Below are 20,714 nucleotides of genomic sequence, written 5' to 3' on the forward strand. Positions count from 1 at the left end.
CTCACACGTGCCTCATGTGCTGGGGTTTGAGGAAAGGGTCTTAGTCCCTTTGGAAGTGCTGGGTCCTTTCTAGGGACCACTGAGTCCTCTGGGCAGTGCCTCGAGCTGCCCAGGGGACTTGTATTATGCTCATACGCCTCTGACCTTCGAGGGCGGGATGTGGGAGACCTCAAAAGAGAGGATGGGGACTCAAGGGGCTAGGAATGTGGGACCCCAAGCAGTAGCAGGCCTGACTGCTGGGGACGCAGAGTCCATACCACCTTGTGTTTCTCCCCCAGGGCAGCGAGCCTTGTCCTAGAAAACATGTCACAACAGAAATTCAATAGCCTCCCTTCCTGTGTAGAAATCAGGTGCACTCATAATATAAACTACTCTGCACATAGTCCAGATAATGCACTATGTGTAATATAAACAGGAACAGAAAAGTAGTCAATAGTAAAATGTAGATTTCAATATGATGCCCTCTTTGGAGAGGTGGCAGTGCCTGCTGGGAACTAATGGGATGGGGATGGCTCCCTGGTTTGTCACCGCCATAGAGTCCTCTGGCTTCCCTGCTGGGGAACGGGGACTGGGCCATGCTCACCACTGCCTCTCCACTGCCTAGCACCATGTCCAGCACATAGTAGGTGCTCAGTAAGTATCTGGTGGAGGGATGGATGAAGGTCTGAATGATGAATTCAGCCTTGGGTGAGATGTGCAGATGGTGGTGTGGGTGAGATGAGTTTGTGACCGGGCGCTTGCGAGGCCACAGAGGTGCCCGGCGGGCAGGCGGCGGCGGGATGCGCGTGCACTCGCTCTGTCGGCGTCTCTGCCTCTGCCAGCTCCCTGCACGCTTCTCCAGGTCAGGGGCTGTTCTCGTCTTCTCTGTCCCCCTCGGCGCCCTGCTCAGCGTCTGGCACAGAGTGGGTGCTCAATAAATACCCGTTGAATGTAACGCATTTCAATTCAACAGACATTTATTGAGTGCCCACTGTGTTGGGTGTCACAATCCTACCTTCCTTGGGCGCGCTACAGATGGACGTCCCGGGGTGCAGGTGGCGTGCCTTGCTGTGTGCAAACGCTTTGTTCAGTAAAAGTTGTGTGCAAATGGAACTGGTGCTCATGGACTCAGGTCTGGGGGCTACTTGGTGATAATCAAAAGAACCCCGAGAGAAAAGGGTGGCTGGCTGTCAGTCTCCGTGTGCTCCCCTTCCCGCCTGGATTCCTCAGGAGGCCGCAGACGGCAAGGCTCACCTGATCCAGGCTCAGCCGGCAGCCTGGGTCCTCGCTGCCATTTCCATGCAAATTGGGAAACAAGGCAATGCCATCGGGACAGAAATAAAGGCACAATCAGAATGGTTAGACACAGCGGGTTTCCTGCTCAGAGGAAGTGACATTAAAACACCAGGAGGAAGCGAAGGAAGGACAGCATCATAGCCACATCCTCACAAGCAGGCACGGCCAGGGGAAGGACAAGCATGTCTGTGCTGGAGCAGAATCTCCCCGGGGAATTCACGAGTGCGGCGCGGGCCATCGGAGTCCTGCAGACCCAGTACGCCAGGGTGGAGGCAGCTGCAGCCTGCGTATGTCTGCACAGGCAGCCTGGGAGAAGAATATGACGGCAAGAGGCGGGGCTGACACACAAGCCCTTGCCACTGAGTGACCAGCCCACCCACACACCTGTCATGGCCTCCGGGCCTCGCAGGGCCGGCCACCCACCAGGCTTGTGTGCTCCTGGGGCAACTCCAGGGCACCTACATTCTGGCATTTTCAAATGAGGAAGCAGCGCACGAGGTGAAGGCCACCTGTGCAGGTCACACAGCATATCAGGGGTACAGGGGTCACAAGGGGCAGCCCATCTCTAGTCCGGCTTCTCCCACACAGCACCCCCGCTCCTCTCTTAGTCCTGAGTCCCAGGCAGGCCACAAACGTCAGTGGGAATTCTGGGGACAGTAGTTGGCCTCCCCGAAGAGTCTGTGGGAAGTTTATCCAGTGGGGGAGGCCATCAGTATGGCCCCAGCCTTGCAGAGTTCTGCCAGCCACCTGGCAAGGGAGGGACTGAACTCAGCTGAACGATGCCACCTTGAGATCCCCAAACACTGATTTCCTGGTTCCCAGGGCAAATGCCTTGATGCTGGGACACTGAGCAAGGTGGGGAGGGTGCTGGGGAAGCTGGTGGCGAGCGTGCTGGGGTGCAAGAGGAGTTCTCCTCCTCCAAACACAACGGCATCTGACACGTGAGTGCAGAGGGCAGAGGGACCACGAGCCAGTCCAATGTTCCCTGGCCCGCAGGCAGGTGCTGCACCAGCTGGGGGCAGGGATTCCTGGGATCTGAGAGAGAGGGACCAGAGGACTGGCATGCAGCCCCCCATGGGGGCACAGGCAGGCGCACGAGGATCAGCCCCACAGCCCCCTTGCCCCGCCTGAAGATGAGATGAGCAATTCCTCCAGAAGGAGCACGCTGCTATCTGGGGCGAACCCCTCTCCCTCTGGGGGAGTTTTTTGTGGGGTGGTTTTCCCATGGCAACGTCAACCTTGTGCCTGACCTCTGGGATCCTGGTATTTACAAAGCTGCACCCCAGGCGGGGGCAGAGGCCCGAGGCGTGCACGGACATCTGCTTACAGAGATCATACACAAGCAACACACCTTCCTTTGTTTAAAGTGATTCTTTAACACATGATCGTTTCCAAGCTTCTGTATCTTCACTCTTTCCCGTCACATTGAAACACTTTTCTACTTTTGTTGTTAAGTAAGACGGTTTACAGTTTGCAGGCATGAGGATGAGGATGAGGATGAGAAACAGTTTCTGTTTACTGAGCAGCTACTATGGCCGGCCAAACGCCACACACATACCCAGTTCCAGTCTCCTAACACCTGGCCCCTGTCAGTGGTGAGCTCAGATTTGAACTTGGGACTGCCTCACTGCAAAGTCAGGTTTTTCTTCTGCTCTCACACCCCCCTCCATCCTCTTCCAGCCCCTGCTTCCGAGCTAAACCCAAGCCTTGCCCATAAAAACTGCCCCCAGCCCAGCTGAGACCCGCAGGCCACTTCTGGGAGGTGCTGAGTGAGTCTGGCCATGCTTGCTACTGGTTTTCACCTATGATTTACAGTGGCTGGAAACAAACAGCATTATCTGGAGTTTTCTCTACATTTGAACATCACTCCTGATTCAGTCTTCATAACACCCCTAGGGTCAGGCAGACGCCATCACTGTCTCTCTATGAAGCCTGAGGCCGTGCCTTGTTCAGGATGAGTCACAGGGGACAGGGATGGTGCCGTCACCAACTCCAAGTCTGCACTCATCAGCCGGACCATGCCCACGGCTGCTCTGGGGGGAACAGGCCCTGACTTCCACCCGGCAGCCCAGAGACCTTTCTCCTCAACAGCCCAGGAGCAGATCTGGGTTTCAGCATTCTTGCAGGCCCTGGAGATCTGTGAGGGGACATGCAGGCGTGGCCCTCATTAGCACACTGGCTCGGGGACAGTTCTTGGGAAGCCGGCAAACTGCAAAAGCGCCACTTTCCCATCCGGTCAGCCCTTAGATTTGTGGGCTTGCTCTTCCGCTTTTTAACAGGCAAGGCTTAGATTTGGGGGGATTGCTCTGAGTTATGGGACCCCATGTGCTGCGAGGCCTTTTGTGCACATCGCAGCTCCTTCTTCAAAAGAACCACTCACGTGAGTGAAAGCTGTCCCCTGGCATCCTTTGGAGAAGGTCTCTGTCGGTCCCGCTGCTGTGGGACAAGGACTGGGTGTCCAGGTCTGGAGAGTTGGTCCTCGTGTCTGCGTCTCCCTTGAGCATCAGCCAGCTGCTCTTCTGCTGAAGGTAAAAAACAAAGTCATGCGAATTTCAAGGTCATCTGCAACGGTGGGCACATCTCACCGGACCGTTCTTGTCACTTCCTTACTTCTAACATCCGAACTGACCCCGCTGTGAGAAAACTCATTATGTGAGAAACACAGCTTCCAATAAAAATCTCGCCATTTAGTGAGACCTATCCAGACGCTATCCAGGTACACGGAGCCTCTGGGGGAAATGGAGCTGCCCCCTCTTATGGACACAGACATTGAGGCTCTCGGAGGCCAGGGGCCCACGGGGCTCCGCACGGGGAGGATAAGGGATGCTGTCCAAGTCCAGCCTCGGGCTCTGCCCACACACAGCCCTGATTTCCAGCCCTAGCACAGGTGAAGGGAGCCAGGGACACTGAACTCAGCCCAAGTGCCAAGCCCAGCCTGCAGCCTGCTTTTGTCACGAGCGTGCTGTTGGAACACAGAGATGCCTGTTCGTGCCTCGGCTCCGGCTGCGTTCACAGAGTTCGGTAGCTGCATTAGACATGGTGCAGCCCGCAAAGCCTAAAGTACTTACTGTCTGGCCCTTTATGAAAAAGGTCTGCTGAACCTATTCTAGAATAATGGATGCCCCAGGGATGCACTTGGATTTATTTCTCTTTCACAGCACACATCTCTTCAGTCACAGAACCGTAACCAAGTCACACGGGCATATACCCAGGACATTGGTAGGAGACGTGTGCATCCTAAATGTAGGAAGGAAACTGATGGAAGGCCTCCTACCTTTGGCCTTGCAGGGCCCCTAAGGAAAAGAATGTAAGAGAAAGATTCGAAGTCTCAGTTGGAGAAGCCCTCACAAAACCGATTTCTTTCTGAGCAAGGCTGTTCTAAGCCTTCTAAGCCAGATCTGCTCCCTGGCATTACCTTCCTGTTATCCTGGTCGAAGCTTCCGTCCTCCCCATCCGATCGCCTGGCAGCTGGAAGGCAAAAATCCATTTGTAAAGGCAACACACCATTGATTGCGGGTTTCTGCCTCACCGTTTCCCATGTTACAGTTATGCTCAAAAATGAAAAATCAATCAAAGAGAAGGTCAGTAGTCCGAGTGCCTTTCAAGGGACAAGGAACAAGGTGAGCTGGAGGAAGCTCCCAGGGATCATGTACCCGGGAGCATCAGCGGCAGGGGTGTGAAGTGAGGCCGGATTTCAGTTCTAGCCAGACACTCACACAGAGTAGAGTCACGTTTTCAGATGTAGTCGCTTAGTCTTTTGATTTTGTTTTGTTTTGTTTTTTTGAGATGGAGTCTCGCTCTGTCACCCAGGCTGGAGTGCAGTGGTGTGAGCTTGGCTCACTGCAAGCTCCGCCTCCCGGGTTCAAGTGATTTTCTCGCCTCGGCGAGCCGGTAGCTGGGATTACAGGTGTGTACCACCACACCTGGCTAAGTTTTATATTTTTGGAAGAGACGGGGTTTTGCCATGTTGGCCAGGCTGGTCTTGAACTCTTGACCTCAAGTAATCCACATGCCTCAGCCTACCAAACTGCTGGGATTACAGGCATGAGCCACCGCACCTGGCCCACTTGGCCTTTTGAGAACACACATTTTAAAAACCTCCCACGTGACACAAGGTCTCAGTCGGGGAGGCCTACGTGTCTGACCTGGGCGAGGGGCTCTGGATACACCACTGACTACCCCACCCACCCCCGCAGGAAGGGGCTTCGCGCCATTTCACAGATCGGGAGACTGCAGCTCAGGGACATGGTGTACCTCGCCCAAGGTCACTGGTGAGTGGGCGGCAGAGGCCGACATGAGCCCAGTCCTTCTGAGTCCAAAGTCCTTCCCTGTCTGCCCCACCCGGCTAACTGCTGCTGGCAAACTGCAAGACGGCGACGAGGTTCTGCTACTGGAAGACGTCCACGAAGAGCAGTCAGGAAATGACAAAATTACAAAATGCAACCAGAAATGGACTCAGTGAAATAGAACAAGCAAAAGTCCATTTTGCAACAGTTCCTTTACCAAGAATACCATCTGGAGCTGAGCAACGAGGCATCTGGATTTTCCATTCGCCTTTTGTTGGGGGGTTGTCACCCAGCTGGGCTGACGTCGCCAGCCAAGAATGAGCAAATACATCACACAAGGCCATGCTGACATTTCTCGGCATCCAGTTTAGTACGTAAAGACCCACACCTTGTGTGTATCCCCTACAGAAACACTGACCCCATGCACTGAACAATTACACAAAAACCCGTCTCCGTCCCCAGCCCGCCACGAAGACCCAGGCCTCAGGAAGGACACGCCGAGGTGGGCTTCTTACCTGCAGCGGGCGGCAGGCTCGGGCCCGTCTGTCTGTTGGCGTACCCTGCCTCCTGCACCACCAAGGACAAGACTGATACCAGGCCAGAGAGCTTGGAAATTTGGGATTGGGCTACAGGACCTTGACAAGATAAGGCCAAAATTGAAGACTAAGCAGTTCCGTTCCGAATACACTGACATCTCGTAACTCTCAACGGCTACCTGTTTCTCCTTCTTCCAGGAGAGACAGTGATTTTCAGCATGAAAATACAAAGCCCTGCTCTCCCCACTCACAGAGGCAAATCAACGCCAAGCCTGCTCAAGAAGCACTTCATGGAGAGGCAGAGGGGCCAGGGAGCTCCGGGGGACGCATGCCCGCAGCTGGACTCTCCTGTTGCCCAGACAACAGCCGTCGCCCGGCAGCGGAGCCCTTGAGTGTGCGGCCATACATCAGCCATGACTCTTGGCAGCTGCCCAGCAAGTCCCGGGGAGAAGGCAGGCCAGGGGCTACTTGGAGTTCTACGAGCACAGCCATTGTCCAAGCCAGAGAAGGGCCCTGGGGCTGAGTCGGCTGGCAAAAATAAATGCACCGTTTCCTGAAAAGCCAGGAGGCTGGAAAGTGGATCACCACTCTTGGAATAATCTGCACGTGCATGGACAATTAAGTCGCTCCAGCTGAAGGGCCCTTGGGGACTTGAAATCCCAGCCCTTGGAATTCAGGCCTGGGTCCCCAGAGGCCAGCCTGGCTTCCGGGACTTTCCTCGGCCATGGAAGATGGGTTGAGCAGACACATTCTGGCTGAAAAGCCATCTCAGGTCTCAAAAACAGCCCCGCCATCTGAGAGAGGGAGGCTCTGCCAAGATTTAGCAAGTTTCCTCTGCAAACACTGCCAGCTCCTCCAGATGTGCACAGTTTAACCAGACTTGTACCAAGGGCTTTTTCAAAACCAGTTTGCTAACCCACAGAACAGATGACCTCTTGAGAACTAGGAGCTTGGGTGGGAAAAGACAGGAAACTGGCACTTCGGATTATTGGCTTGCTTCCATAACAGCTCTGAGCCTCAGTTTCCTCATCTGTAAAATGGGCGAAGGATGCCCACCCCTCCACGTTGTGAGGATCACACGAGATAACCTGCATGGATGCTGGAACATAATAGGAAACTAAGCTTACAGGTTTTAAAAATTAGGAATAAACAAGAGGCTAAACTTTGAGGCTAATTTGCAGCATGCTGCTTTGGGATGTCAGAAAAAGATCAACTCAGGACAATAAGAGAAAGAGAGTTTAATGTGTCTTTTGTGTCCCACAGGCCGCTCCTTCTGAGTTCTGGAATGCATTTGCCAATGAGGAGCCCTCTTGGCAAAGGCTGACTTTCTACTCCCTGTGTTCCTTGGGGAATCTTCAGTTGGAGGCATCTGAATGAAAGTAAGAGGCCTCGAATTTTTTTCCAGATACAGAACTGGCCTCTGCCTTTCCTCCTTCCCAAACCCCATCTTACCATTCATTCATGTCTGAACATCCATGCCAGCCTGTGTGCATCCCTTACTCCTTTATTCCTTTCCATACACTTATTCATGCACCCTTTTACCTACTTATCCATGCACCCACTCACTCCTTTAACTATCTGTCCATTCATCCAGCCATCCATCCACTAGTCCATTCATACATCCATCCACCCATTTATTCATCTAACGACTCATTCATCCATCTACCCATCCACCCACCTATACATCCATCTGTCCATTCATCCAGCCAGCCAGCCAGCCACCCACCACCCATCCATCCACCCATCCTTCACCCATCCATCCATCTATCCATCCACCCACCTATCCACCCATCTATTCATCTATCTACCCATCCATCCATCTACCTATACATCCATCTGTCCATTCATCTGTTCACCCACCCGCCCACCTATCAACCCATCCATTCATCCATTTACCATTGATCCATTCATCCTTCACTCATCCATCCATTCATCCATCCACCCACCCACCCATCCACCCATCTATTAATCCATCCATCCACCCACTCACCCGTTTATCCATCCACTGCCCATCCATCCACCCATCCTTCCACCCATCCATCCATTCCAGCCACCCAACCATCCATCTACCCATCCATTCACCCACCACTCATCCATCCATCTATCCATCCACTTGTGCATCCACTTATTTTGATATTTATTCATCCAGCTTCCGCTTATCTACTCACTCACCTACCCATCCATTCATCCGTCCATCCATCCATCCATCCGCCCACCCACACCCACCCATTCATCCATTCCTCTCTTTGTCCACTTCATTTCTTTGTCCACTGATGCATCCATTCATACAGGTAGCCCTTAATTCATTGATCAGTCCATCTACCCTCTGTTCACCCTTAGCCCCTCAACCTTTATCCCCATCTCCCTGTGCTGAGTACCTGCTGTGCACTGTCCTGTCTTAAGAATGCGGGATGAAAAAAAAAACTCAGACATGACCCTTGTCTTTCAGAAGTTCATAGGCCAGTGACGTTGAGGCAGAGGTGGATGAGAAGGTTTCTACACATAACAAGAGCTTTGATGGGAGGAGCAAAGTCAACACAGAGGCACTTCCCTGAGAACATGCATGTGATAAGCACTTACTGAATACCTGCTCCTCAGATAAGCACTGTATTGTGGTCTGGATAAACATTTTTCCTTTGTTTTTTTGAGACAGATTCTCACTCTGTCACCCAGGCTGGAGTGCAATGGCACAATCTTGGCTCACTGCAGCCTCTGTCTCCAGGGTTCAAGCGATTCTCCTACCTCAGCCTCCCGAGTAGCTAGGATTACAGATACCCGCCACCATGCCTGGCTAACTTTGTATTTTCAGTTGAGACAGGGTTTTGCCATGTTGGTCAGGCTGGTCTTGAACTCCCGACCTCAGATGATCCACCCGCCTCAGCCTCGCAAAGTGCTGGGATTACAGGTGTGAGTCACTGTGCCCGGCCCTTGGGTAAACATTTGTAAAGAATGTCAACAGATAATAATAGATGCTATGAACCTCATTTACAGATGAGGAGACTGAGGGCCGGAGTCTAAGGCCACATAGCTGGTAATTGGAACCTTGTCTGTCTGACCCTGAGGCCAGAGCTGCAGCCACTTTGTCCTCCATGTCAGATGTGTAAATTTTCAGACTCAGTGCTGCATCGCCACCAACTGTGCTTCCTGTGTCTTGTACAAATCCACTTCCCCACGGAGCAGCTGAAGAGATGCTTCCCGGGAAAGGGCTGCATCTGATGAGTCTCTGCACTCCCTTCGGTGACCAACGTGCCAACCTGCAGCCTCAGGTGCACGGAGGAAGTGAGTGAGATGGGCATGGCACAGGGTCCTGTATTTCCAAGGGAGGGCCCTACCAGCTCCCTCTTTGCTGGTATCAACACACTGACAGCTCTAACCTCCAAGGATCTCTTGCCCACGTCCAGGGGGCCAGCAGAGGTGTGGGGGCTGTTCCACCACCATGCCAGGGGTGCCAGCCAAGGCTCTGCAGCCAGCAAGCGGTCTCTGCCATGCTCCTCACCAGTTTTCTCTGCCTCCAGTGCAGAATCATTCCTGAGATTGCAAGAGCCTGAGGCAAGTCTGGGACTCTGGCAGTCAGGAGCCAGGACCAGGGGGCACCCCAGCAGGTGCTCTCTCTGGCAAGGGAAGGAGCTGATAGTAACTGGGGAAGGTGCTTGGGGCTTCATCCCTTAGGCCAGAGGGAGACGTCCTCTCCAGAGGGACGTCCTCTCCACTCCTGGGACTTTGAATAGCTCTGCAGGAGGTTTTGAGGATTTGTCTTCTCCTGTGTCTTCCAGACTCAGCCTCCAAGGAGTAGACCCATCAACAGGATTTTTTTCTGTTCTTCTCAGAATTATCTCTATCTCTACAATTCACATTGAATCGGAATGACATTGAGAGGGAGAGAGAGAGGCAGAGGGAGGGAGAGAATGTGAGTGTGTGTATGTGAGTGAGTGTGTAGGCGGGGCCCAGAGCATGGGCGCTGGAAACTAGAAACCTTGCTTAGCCTCTCACCTGTCTGGCTGTCGCAAATCCACTAGAATCTCAGCTCCACATGATCAGGGGCAATGCAGGGTCACCCATGTATCCCCAGCACTGGGACACAGCCTAGCACATAGTGGGGTGGATGCTTGAAAAACATCCCTTGGACGAACTAATGAAAAAGTCACTTAAATCCCTCCACACTGGGGTTTCTCCTCTCTTGAGTCAGAATAAGAACCTCTGCTCCCTGGTTGATGTCAGGATGGAAAAAGACTCCAGAGGATGAGGAAAGTGGGCCTGGAATCTCGGCCCCAGCCAATGCCTTTGCCTCCCTCCCTTTCTCCTTCCAGCCTCCCTCTTTTCCACTTTTATTTCTTTTTTTTTTTTTTTTTTTTTGAGACAGAGTCTTGCTCTGTCGCCCAGCCTGGAGTGCAGTGGTCGGATCTCGGCTCACTGCAAGCTCCGCCTCCTGGGTTTATGCCATTCTCCTGCCTCAGCCTCCTGAGTAGCTGGAGCCACCTCGCCCGGCTAGTTTTTTGTATTTTTTAGTAGAGACGGGGTTTCACCGTGTTAGCTAGGATGGTCTCGATCTCCTGACCTCGTGATCCGCCTGTCTCGGCCTCCCAAAGTGCTGGGATTACAGGCTTGAGCCACCGCGCCCGGCCTCCACTTTTATTTCTTTCTTTTCTTTTCTTTTTTTCAGATGGAGTCTCCTGTCACCCAGGCTAGAGTGCAATGGCACTATCTCAGCTCACTGCAATCTCCGCCTCCCAGGTTCAAGCAATTCTCGTACTTCAGACTCCCAAGTAGCTGGGATTACAGGTGCCCACTACCACACCCAGCTAATTTTGGTATTTTTAGTAGAGATGGGGTTTCCCCATGTTGACCAGGCTGGTCTCAAATGCCTGACCTCAGGTGATCCATTCATCTTGGCCTCCCAAAGTGCTGGGATTACAGGCGTGAGCCACCACGCCCGGCCCGTCTTCCACCTTTCTAGGATGGCCTCTCTGCGTTCTCTGCACTGCAGAAGGAGAGGTTAGCATGTCTTTTGTACCACACAGACAGTTCCTTCTGAGCCCTGGCATGCATTGGCCATGAGGAACCCTCTAGGGAGAGGCTGAGTTCCTATTCCCTAGCTCCCCTAGGGAGCCTCAGCAGGGACTTCCCAGTGCAATCCTCCCTCTGGACACAGGCTGCCTTTCCTCCCCATCCCGCTGGTCCCCAAACCAAAATGAGACTCCACCATTTTGGGTCAAAAAGGACCCAAAACCAAAATGAAACTCAACCCCACTAGAATCTGGAATCCCAGACAGACACCACAAGGAGTGATTAATTCCTGCTTTAAACCAGGGCACAAAGACACAGGGAACAACGCATGCCCCATGGGGTCACTTCCACAGTCAGCTTTGGGTGGGCAGGAGTGATAGCCCCCACCTGCCGGGCAAGTGGTGGGAGGTGTGTGTTGAGGGATGAGTGGGGAGCTGCACTGCCATCTGGTGGCTCATGTCTGCTTAGCAACGAAACAGCAAATCTGGTGATCTATGAGGACTGTCCCTGCATCTGGACAGTCGAACTTACTGGGAAATGTTGGGGAACCATCATTTTTCCTTCATGAATTCATTTTATCTTATTTTTTATTTTTATTTTTGAATTGTTCATCTTTTATGCATATTTTCCTAAATTTTATATAGCAAATAGATGATAAAACCACGACTACACTTCCTCAATTTTATAAGTTCAAATCAGATACGAGACTATTGTAAAGCTACTATTCTTATCTAAGAGGTGATTTCTTTTCTTTATTTTTTTTTTTTGAGACGGAGTCTTACTCTGTTGCCCAGGCTGGAGTGCAGTGGTGCGATCTCAGCTCACTGCAACTTCTGCCTCCTGGGTTCAAGCAATTCTCCTGCCTCAGCCTCCCAAGTAGCTGGGATTACAGGCATGCACCACCATGCCAGGCTAATTTTTGTATTTTTAGTAGAGATGGGGTTTTGTCATGTTGGCCAGGCTGGTCTCAAACTCCTGACCTCAGGTGGTCCACCTGCCTTGGCCTCCCAAAGTGCTGGGATTACAGGCGTGAGCCACTGCACCTGGTCACTCATGAATTCATTTTAAACTGCACACAGCTTCCCTCCCCTGAGGGGATCGATCAACAGAAGGTCCCTGCCCGGTGCCAAGTGTCGTGTGTCATCTCCCTGAAACTTCCTCAAAGCCCCACGGGCTATACGGCCTTGAGTCCCATTTTCCGGGGGAGACAGACTCTGAGAAAGGAAGCTCCCCACGATGTAGCTGGAAGCCGGGGGCTGTGGTTTGCACTAGGTCTGCCTCCTGGGAGGGTTGCAGGTCCCAGGATGAAATCACTTATTGTCAGACCAGACAAGCTAGAGCCAGGAAGCCATGAGGCAGGACATCTCCTGCCTGCATGCTGGAGATAAAGACTGTCTCGAGGACATTCCACAATAACCTCACCAGAAATCCCTTCTCAAGGACTGCAGCAACGGAGATAAGATGCTCTCCAAAGAATACCTGCCCAGCGATGGGGTCTCCACCAACGAACGGACCTCAGCTCCGGCCTCAAGCCTCTGCAGCCGATGAACTCTGTTTCTAGACAGCTTATTTGAAAGGTTTTTGCTAAGAAGAGCTTCCCTTTACGTGCTCCTCTTCGGGTGCACACATGGCTTGCCACAGCCATGCATCTCAGATTAGAATCCTCTTTTCCGTACATTCAACATATTTGGAGATACTTTTCTCCGCTTTGTTTTTTAGGTCGACACTCCTAAAAGTAACTGGGTTTAATACCATGAGTGACCCTAGATGGTGCATGGAAACACAAAAATGTGCACACTTATACCTGACCTGTTAAACTTCCTGAAAGTTCAGCCCTTGAGTAGATGACACACTGGTGGGTGGGAGACCCCCTGCGCCGCCTCCTCCCAGGCCCTCACACAACTAGCCCTGCTTCACGTCCATTCCTGACTGTCCAGGGAGGTGCTCTATTCTTGCCTGTCTTGTGTTCCTCCTTCCCTTTTTTAAAATTTTTATTAATTTTTTTCAGAGGGAGTCTCGCTCTGTCACCCAGGCTGGAGTGCAGTGGCACAATCTCTGCTCACTGCAACCTCTGCCTCCTGGGTTCAAGCCATTCTCCTGTCTCAGCCTCCCAAGTAACCGGGACTACAGGCGCACACTGTCACACCAGGCTTTTTTTTTTTTTGTATTTTAATAGAGATAGGGCTTCACCATGTTGCCCAGGCTGGTCTCCAACTCCTGAGCTCAGGCAATCCGCCTGCCTCTGCCTCACAAAGTGCTGGGATTACAGGTGTGAGCCACCACGCCCGGCTTATAGCAAAATTTTGGAATAAAAGAGTTTTGGTCATTGCTCAGGGTTTAATCAAAGAGGAATTAATTTGCCTTTGGATAGGAGAATCATGCATAGCCCGATTTTAAAGAATGCACAAAGATGGCCAGGTGGCTCACCCCTGTAATCCCAGCACTTTGGGAGGCTGAGGCGGGTGGATCACCAGGTCAAGAGATTGAGACCTTCCTGGCCAACATGGTGAAGCCCATCTCTACTAAAAATACAAGAAAAAAAAAATAGCTGGACATGGTGGTGGGCACCTGTAGTCCCAGGTACTCAGGAAGCTGAGGCCAGAGAATTACTTGAACCCAGGAGGCGGAGGTTGCAGTGAGCCAAGATCATGCCACTGCACTCCAGCCTGGTGACAAAGCAAGACTCCATCTCAAAAAAAAAAAAAAAAAAAAAAAAGCACAAAGATGTTCACTGGAGACAGTAAAATCTAATCTCCCCACTGGATGGTTCAGTTAAAGGATTGAGGTCGAAGTTCTTTGTCTTAGACCTGGGTCTGTTGGATGGCAATAAGCAATTTCATAACCTGGTTTGCTCTCTTCCCCTTTCTAAGGGGCAGACCCTCTCCTGTCTTGCACATGTTAATCACACATTTTAAGGCACCAATCTGAGACAAAGTAGGGGGTTAATAAAAGGTCAAGGTAGTCAATCCCAATCTTGTGGCCCCACCAGCTCAGAACACACAGCCCTCCAGTTCAGGCCTGGTGCCATGATGGAAAGCCAGTCACTTACTGTGGCTGCTCCTTCTTCCAGCCAGGCCTTAGTTTCCCCACTTGTAACCCAAGGGAGCTGGTCTGGACAATTTCTAAGGGCCCTAGAGTCTATGCAGCCCATCCCGCTCCTATCCCTCTCGGAGGTTTGTGCTCTACGCTTCTCTGGTGGAAAGGTAATGGTAGAAGTCATCATTTCTGGAAACTCAAGAGATTTCATTCCTTTTTTCCTTCTTGGGAAGAGGAAAAAATGCACAAAGTACAGGACCTATGGCCACGATGGAGAAAATATTTTAAAAGTTTGTACAACCTGATCACTGATTTGTCGGCAAGTCACAGGAAACACACTTTCTATAAGATTCCGTCTAAAAGTGTCCATCCAGTTGTCAATGTGGGACGTGGCTGTTTGCTTTAAATACATCTGGACAAGAACATTTAATATGGAAATGCCTTTTCCCATCGCCAGTGACTTGATAACAGTTCCCATCGTGTGCACAGCACTTTACAGTTTAGAATGCACTTCCACATTCAGTATCCCATGAGGTTCCCACAGTCAGCCTGTGGAAAGGGCGGGGTGGAGGGGATGGGTCCTGTTTTGCAGATGAGTAAACCGAGGCTCAGGATGGTGAAGCAACCTGCTGTCAATCACCGAGAAATTCCAGGAGGAAAGAGAGGGGAGACCATGTGGCCCTGATTCCTGCTCCATGGCCCAAGCAAGCTGCTCCCTGCACACCTCCCAGGCAGGTTCACGTGGAGCAGAGCCGGGCATCAGCCCCTATTTGCTTATGCAACAAATCTCTGTAACTGAAGGCAAGGTCACCCATCCCATCATCAGTAATTCTCAAACACAAGACTAAAGTCTCCCTAAGGAATAAACGAGTGATTCACGTTTGTTCTGTATTCCAAAGATCAGGCCTGGATCAGACTGTGGTTCGAGAAGCCTCTGTCCCTCACCATCTTGGCTGAAGTCACTCTGGCTGCATAATTGAAGGCGCCACCACCAGGCTCTTGGCTACAAACCCCCATCCCAAGCCCTGGCTGACGTGCATCAGCCTCGGCGTCACAACACACAGAAGTGTCCTTACTCAGACATACCCTTCATCGTAATTTATAAGAAGAGGACTCTCAGGAGGCTGCTAGTGAATTTGCATTTAATAGTCAGACTGCTAAGGGCCTTGGTGGTGCCTTCACTGCATTTATCAGAACACAACAAAAGGATGCATTCAGAAGCAGATGGGTATTGACAGGCATGCGGGGCAAACCACAGCAGCGGGAGGAATCCAACCGTACCATGCTGTCTGTAGATAGGGGGTTTCCTATAGATGTTATCTTTTACGCCAGTGTCTGGGGAAGAAGAAAGAAGAAAAAAAAAAAAAAAAAGGAGAGAACAGGAGGGTAAGCAGCAAGTTGTGATGGTTTCTGTTCTACAGCTTTTTGTAAGCAACAAGCACTCACCCAGATTTAGAATCACCAGGCAGGAACTGGCACCCAGCAAGCGACAGACACCCAGGCCCCAGATCAAGCCTCCCTGATTCCAGATGCCACCCCCATCTGCAGGGGATGGGGCAGCAGCCAGGAACCTTGTGGCCCCCCGGGAAGTGCAGCCAGCTCAGACAGCCCTTTTCCTTCACCCCATTCCCAGGAGGACAAGCGCGTCTCCCTGCCGTTTGTGGGACTTTGGAAGAAACTCAAACGCACATTGGTTTGGGGTTGTGAAAACCCGTCTGATGGTTTTAAAGAATCTCAGTGTCTGGGGAGCAGTGGAGGAGCCTGGAGTGTTGTCTGGCACCTGCTGAGTAAGGCAAGCTGACAGTTTGGGTGTGGCCAGACGCTGGGTGTGAGGAGCCCAGCCGGTGTGTCCCGGAGCCTACCTGGGACGTGGAAGTGGCGAGGCGCCTGCTGGTAGGTGGAGGGGGGCGGCTTGCTGTCAGAGAGCACGGAGAGGCTGGGGGTGCTCCGGCCACTTTCACTGCCTCCAGACGGAAGGGCAAAGGCAGCAGATAGAAGGGGAAACGGGAAAGCAAAGTAGAATATTTCAAGCATGAAAAGCTTATTCGCAGCGAGCCCCATCTCTCCTGTCTGGTGGAGCAGCCCAGACCCCCTGCCCAGGGGAGGGAGTGTGGGCCTCATCCACATTCCCAGACTGTGTCCAAGGACTTGCTAATCCAACCCTGAGTTGAACTCTGTCCAGGGTCCCAAGGCAGAGGAGCGACACTGCTGCGGGCACACGGCTGGGCGGTGAACTAAGAACACCTTAGGGGGCTCACCCCATCTGCACCCCTGTGTCCTGGCTGGTGTTTGAATCCAGCCAACTGCAAATTCGCCAAAACAAAGGCCCCTCTTCCTAATTATCCTTGTATATAAACATGCTGTTTTCCTTGAGAATCTACAAATTAGCCATTCAGAATAGGATTAAAGCACTAAAATGATCAAAATTATCCTTAAAAGCCATTGAGTAAAATTTTTCCAGCTGCAGAAAAAAAGAATAGTATCCATCCATTACCACTTTTTTTTTTTTTTTTTTTTTTTTTTTTTTTTTTTTTTTTTGGGACAGGGTCTCGCTGTGTCACCCAGGCTGGAGTGCAGTGGCATGATCATGGCTCTGCAGGGTGCAGGTTCCACCTCCTGGGCTCAAGCTATCCTCCCACCTTGGCCTCCCAAGTTGCTGGGACCACAGGTGTGCGCCACCCACCGCGCCTGGCTAATTGTTTAAATTTTGTAAAGATAGGGTTTTGCCATGTTGCTCAGGCTGGTCTTGAACTCCTGGGCTCAAGCAATCTGCCCACCTCTACCTCCCAAGGTGCTGGGATTACAAGCGTGAGCCACCGTGCCCTGGCCACATTCTTAAATACAACTGGTTTTGGGCAGATTAAATGGAAAGCATCCTCTGACCTTGCTTCAATTGCTGAGATCACCTGGAACTATAATTCTGTTTTGTGAACAAGGTTGGATTACCAAGTCACGCATCCAGAGGGCTGAGGTGACCTGGGTAACGCCCCTCCCCCCACACCTGTTCGGGGAATGAGTTGACAGACAGATGCAGGGTATTGAACGCTCGTGATGAGAAGGTGTACGCTCGCTACAGAACACACTCCAAGGCCCTGTTCCTCCCGCCCACCAGCCCCAGGAAGCCCCCTCAGCACTAGGCAACCGGCTGCAAGGGGAAAGGCGCTCTTGACCTGAGAACGTTCCCTCAAGCTGCACAGCCTTTCAGAGCAGCAGGACCCTGCGGTGACACAGAAATGAAACAGAAACAGAACCTCTGCAGTGGGTGAGTGGTGTACTGGGCCTGGAGGGGGACTGGCCAGGAACCCCGCAGTGGACTCATGAGGAGGGCTCAACAGACCCCGACCCACAGGGGGCTCTTGCCTGGTGGTGGGCTGTGTGCAGCGGGAGGTCACCGAGGAGCAGGGTGGCTCCAGCTAGGCTGATGCCATAGAAGGGACTGTAGACTCTAACTTTGAGCATTTTCTCACACCTGGGCATGGGTGCTGATTTTGCCTGTCAATGCTGATGGAGCATCAGATAACTGCTCTTCCCTTAGCGACCTCCCTCCAGAACAGCATGGAAACTTCTAGAGCCTCAGTCGGCTCTACAGGTGCCCTTGCTGGCCGTGGCACCCTTGCTGGTCGGGTCATGCTCGTCAGGTTTCTCCACGGTGGACTCCTGCACCTCCCAGTGGCAGCAGGGGCCTCACAGCAGGGAGACCGGACTCAACGTGCCAGGAAAGGACACCGCGGGTCCCTCCTACTGACTACGGCTGTGCTAGACCCATCCCCAGCAGCAGCAAAACAGGGCGGGTTTTAAAAACTGCACCCATACGAACTCTGAACAGAGGAAGATGGTTCGCTTCTGGCACCGTCTCCAAGCTGCATGTGCTCTTGGCACAGTCCGTGGACCTGGGAGGCCTGGAAGGGCTTGTTTCTTCCCATCTGGAATCATGGCTCCTGATCTGTCTCGGCCCCCACTCAGTGGGCTGAGGATCTAACACATCACAGGGTACCTGTCCCTCCCCAGTTCCCAGCCACAGAGCAGTATCCCCTGAAGTTTCAAACCCGAGTCTGTGGACACATGTGCATGTCTATTTGAGGAGGGTCTGGAGACTCATCAGCTTTCATCAGATGTTTGGAGGGGCCTGAGGCTGCAGGGAAGCTGGGGACACAGCCATGGTGGCCCACCTCACTTCTGCCCCCTGGGGCCCTCTAACATCAGCCCGAGTCCTGCAGCCTCGGTCCCTCCCTCCCAGCACCCCACCCCTCGATGAGTGTCCTCTCCAGGGCTTCCCACCTGTCCAGATCCTTCCTGGGTCCAGGTTCAGGCTCTGCCTTCTCTGCTCAGCCTTCTGGAAGGACTCGGTCTATGAGGACCTCTCCCTTCTCTGCACTCATGCCTGCCTGCTCCCTGTGAGGCTTCGTTGGAACAAAATGCATTGCCAGCTTCCACCTGGAGCACTGTGCTGCCAGGCTCACATCCTAGGGGGCTTCTGATATGCTCCAGAGGGGGGTGTGTCAGCATCCTTTAACCTGGGATGGTCCCTGTTAGCAGAGGAGCAGCCTCAGCCCTTTTGAAAAGTCTTCCTTCTCCTCCTCTTCCTCCTCCACTTTTTCCTTTCTCCTCCTCCTTATCCTCCTCCTCCTCCTCTTCCTTCTCTGCTTTTTCCTCTTCCTCCTCCTCCTCTCCTCTTCCATCTTTTTTTAAATTTCAGTAAATGTTTCATTTGGAACAGCTTCAGGTAGTCCAGGGGTCTCCGTACCCTCCCCAGCCGACATCCCTGCCGTCCCCTCTCCCAGCACTAGGGCATGCCCAAAGATTGGTGCCACCTGCATGCCACATAGGATTCAGGTTTCCCTGGGTGTCACCTGATGTTCTTCTGCTCCAGGATCCCACCCAGGAAACATGATGTTTTGCTGGCACATCTCCCGAGGCTCTTCTCGGTTGCGACCTTTTGCAGACGTTCCTTGTGTTTGAGGACTCTGGCAGTTTTGAGGAGGGCTGCTGAGGGATTTTGCCTGATGTTTTCTCATGGAGATACTGGGCTTACGGGGTTGGGAAGGAAGCCCACGAGGTGAAGTGTCCTCACCACGTCCTATCAAGGGCACCTGCTGTCAGCAGAGTGGATCACTGACCGCGGTGGCCTTGCTGACCGGGTCATGCTCGTCAGGATTCTCCAGGGTGGACTTGCTCCTTCTCTCCCCTCCCACATGGCACTCTCGGGAAGGAGCCACTCTGTGCAGCCCACGCTTGTCCACACGTCAGGAGTGGGAGTTACAACCCCTCCTGGCGGACAAGGCATCTGCTCACGTTATTTGGAATTCCTCTGTGTGGGAGATCTCGCTTTCTCTCTATTTATTTGTTTACTCAACATTTATGTAGATCCGTGCGGACTGACCGCTCTTGCTATTATACTGTAGTTTACAATCCAATGCCACATCCTTCATCTTGGTGCTCCCAGTGGCCCAGCGTGTCCCTGGTGCTGGCTCAGCTGGCTCCTGTGGAGCCTCCTCCAGGTGACGCCACAGAGAGGCCAGCTGGCAGCCACGGGCAGGCCAGGTAGGATGACGCCCATACTGCAACGCACAGCCACATCCTGGGTCCTCAACCACAATCACCCTGAGGACGATGCTTCAGGGATGAGGCCCTTTTGCAGCTGAGGGAATGGCCGCTCAGCACGATGAAGAGGCACTGCCGGGGTCCGGGCAGTGGAGGGTGTGGGCCAGACCTGAGGCTCCATCCCAGGGCCCCTCCCTCCTTCCTTCTCAGGCCAGGGGTTCAGAGTGGGCCCACCGCTCAGCGCATGGAGGCTGCCTGGCCAGCAGCCTCAGCAGCACCAACTCCCCTCCCAGCCTGCACCTGCCTGTCCCTGCTGCCAGCTCCTCTGCAGGGGACCCACCAGGGACTGAAATTCACACAAAAGTGCCCACGGCTGTGGCCAGCACCTCTCCGGAAGCTGGGTCTTGGTGGGAAGGTGTGTCGGGGGTGGGGCCCTGCCAGCATTCGGTGGGGGTGGGGCCAGGCCTTGCCTCAGGGAGCCGCCCCCCTACAGTGCTGTCCTGAGGGAAATGTCCACTGGGAGGGGCCAGAGATGCCAGAGGAGCCCGTGGAGCAAACAGGAAGGGCTTTCCCAGAGGGCAGGCGATGCTGCGTGGTGTCCAGCTGACCCCGGGGGCTGCCACCAGGAGGTCCTAGGCTGGGACACACTGGAGCCCATGCTGCAGAGGAGGACAGGTGCCTTCCTGTGGCCTCCGAGGTCGACCCAGGACCCGAGGGTGAACACACTTGTGAACGGAGCCCCAGGTTCTGACCTTGGGCTCTGCCGGAAGGAGCTTTGAGGGCCACTCTGGGTTTTGGCCAGTGGTTTTTTTCTGAGCCTCAGTTCCCTCAGGAGTACATTCTGGAAATAGGGTGGGTGTTCCCAAGGTCACGGACAGCCAGGGGAGATGAGTAGGGGCAGACCATGGGGGTGCCAGGCTCCCCCACACTGGACACCAGAGGGGAGGTCAGGCGGCTTTGTGTGATTTTTTTCTCTTTTTTTTTTTTTTTGAGATGTACTCTCACTCCGTCGCCCAGGCTGGAGTGCAGTGGCTCA

The 20,714-nt window shown here is 53.0% G+C and overlaps 2 protein-coding genes across 2 annotated transcripts in view; both read right to left on the minus strand.

Annotated features, from left to right (window-relative positions):
* The window catches only part of GRPEL1 (GrpE like 1, mitochondrial), a 972,139-nt gene extending 968,113 nt beyond the window's left edge, over nt 1-4,026 (minus strand). Inside the window, exon 1 of the mRNA XM_050792204.1 lies at nt 4,023-4,026. The gene's annotated coding sequence lies outside the window, so the exon portion shown is untranslated. The remainder of the gene's footprint in view (nt 1-4,022) is intronic.
* The window catches only part of ABLIM2 (actin binding LIM protein family member 2), a 199,445-nt gene that overhangs the window by 41,690 nt on the left and 137,041 nt on the right, over nt 1-20,714 (minus strand). Inside the window, exons 13-16 of the mRNA XM_050792242.1 lie at nt 16,000-16,101; nt 15,419-15,472; nt 4,691-4,743; nt 3,656-3,797 (exon numbers count right to left, since the gene is read on the minus strand). Coding sequence (XP_050648199.1) covers nt 3,656-3,797; nt 4,691-4,743; nt 15,419-15,472; nt 16,000-16,101 — 351 coding nt within the window. The remainder of the gene's footprint in view (nt 1-3,655; nt 3,798-4,690; nt 4,744-15,418; nt 15,473-15,999; nt 16,102-20,714) is intronic.

This window comes from Macaca thibetana, chromosome 5 (genome assembly GCF_024542745.1).
Source record: "Macaca thibetana thibetana isolate TM-01 chromosome 5, ASM2454274v1, whole genome shotgun sequence".
Classification (NCBI taxonomy): domain Eukaryota; kingdom Metazoa; phylum Chordata; class Mammalia; order Primates; family Cercopithecidae; genus Macaca; species Macaca thibetana.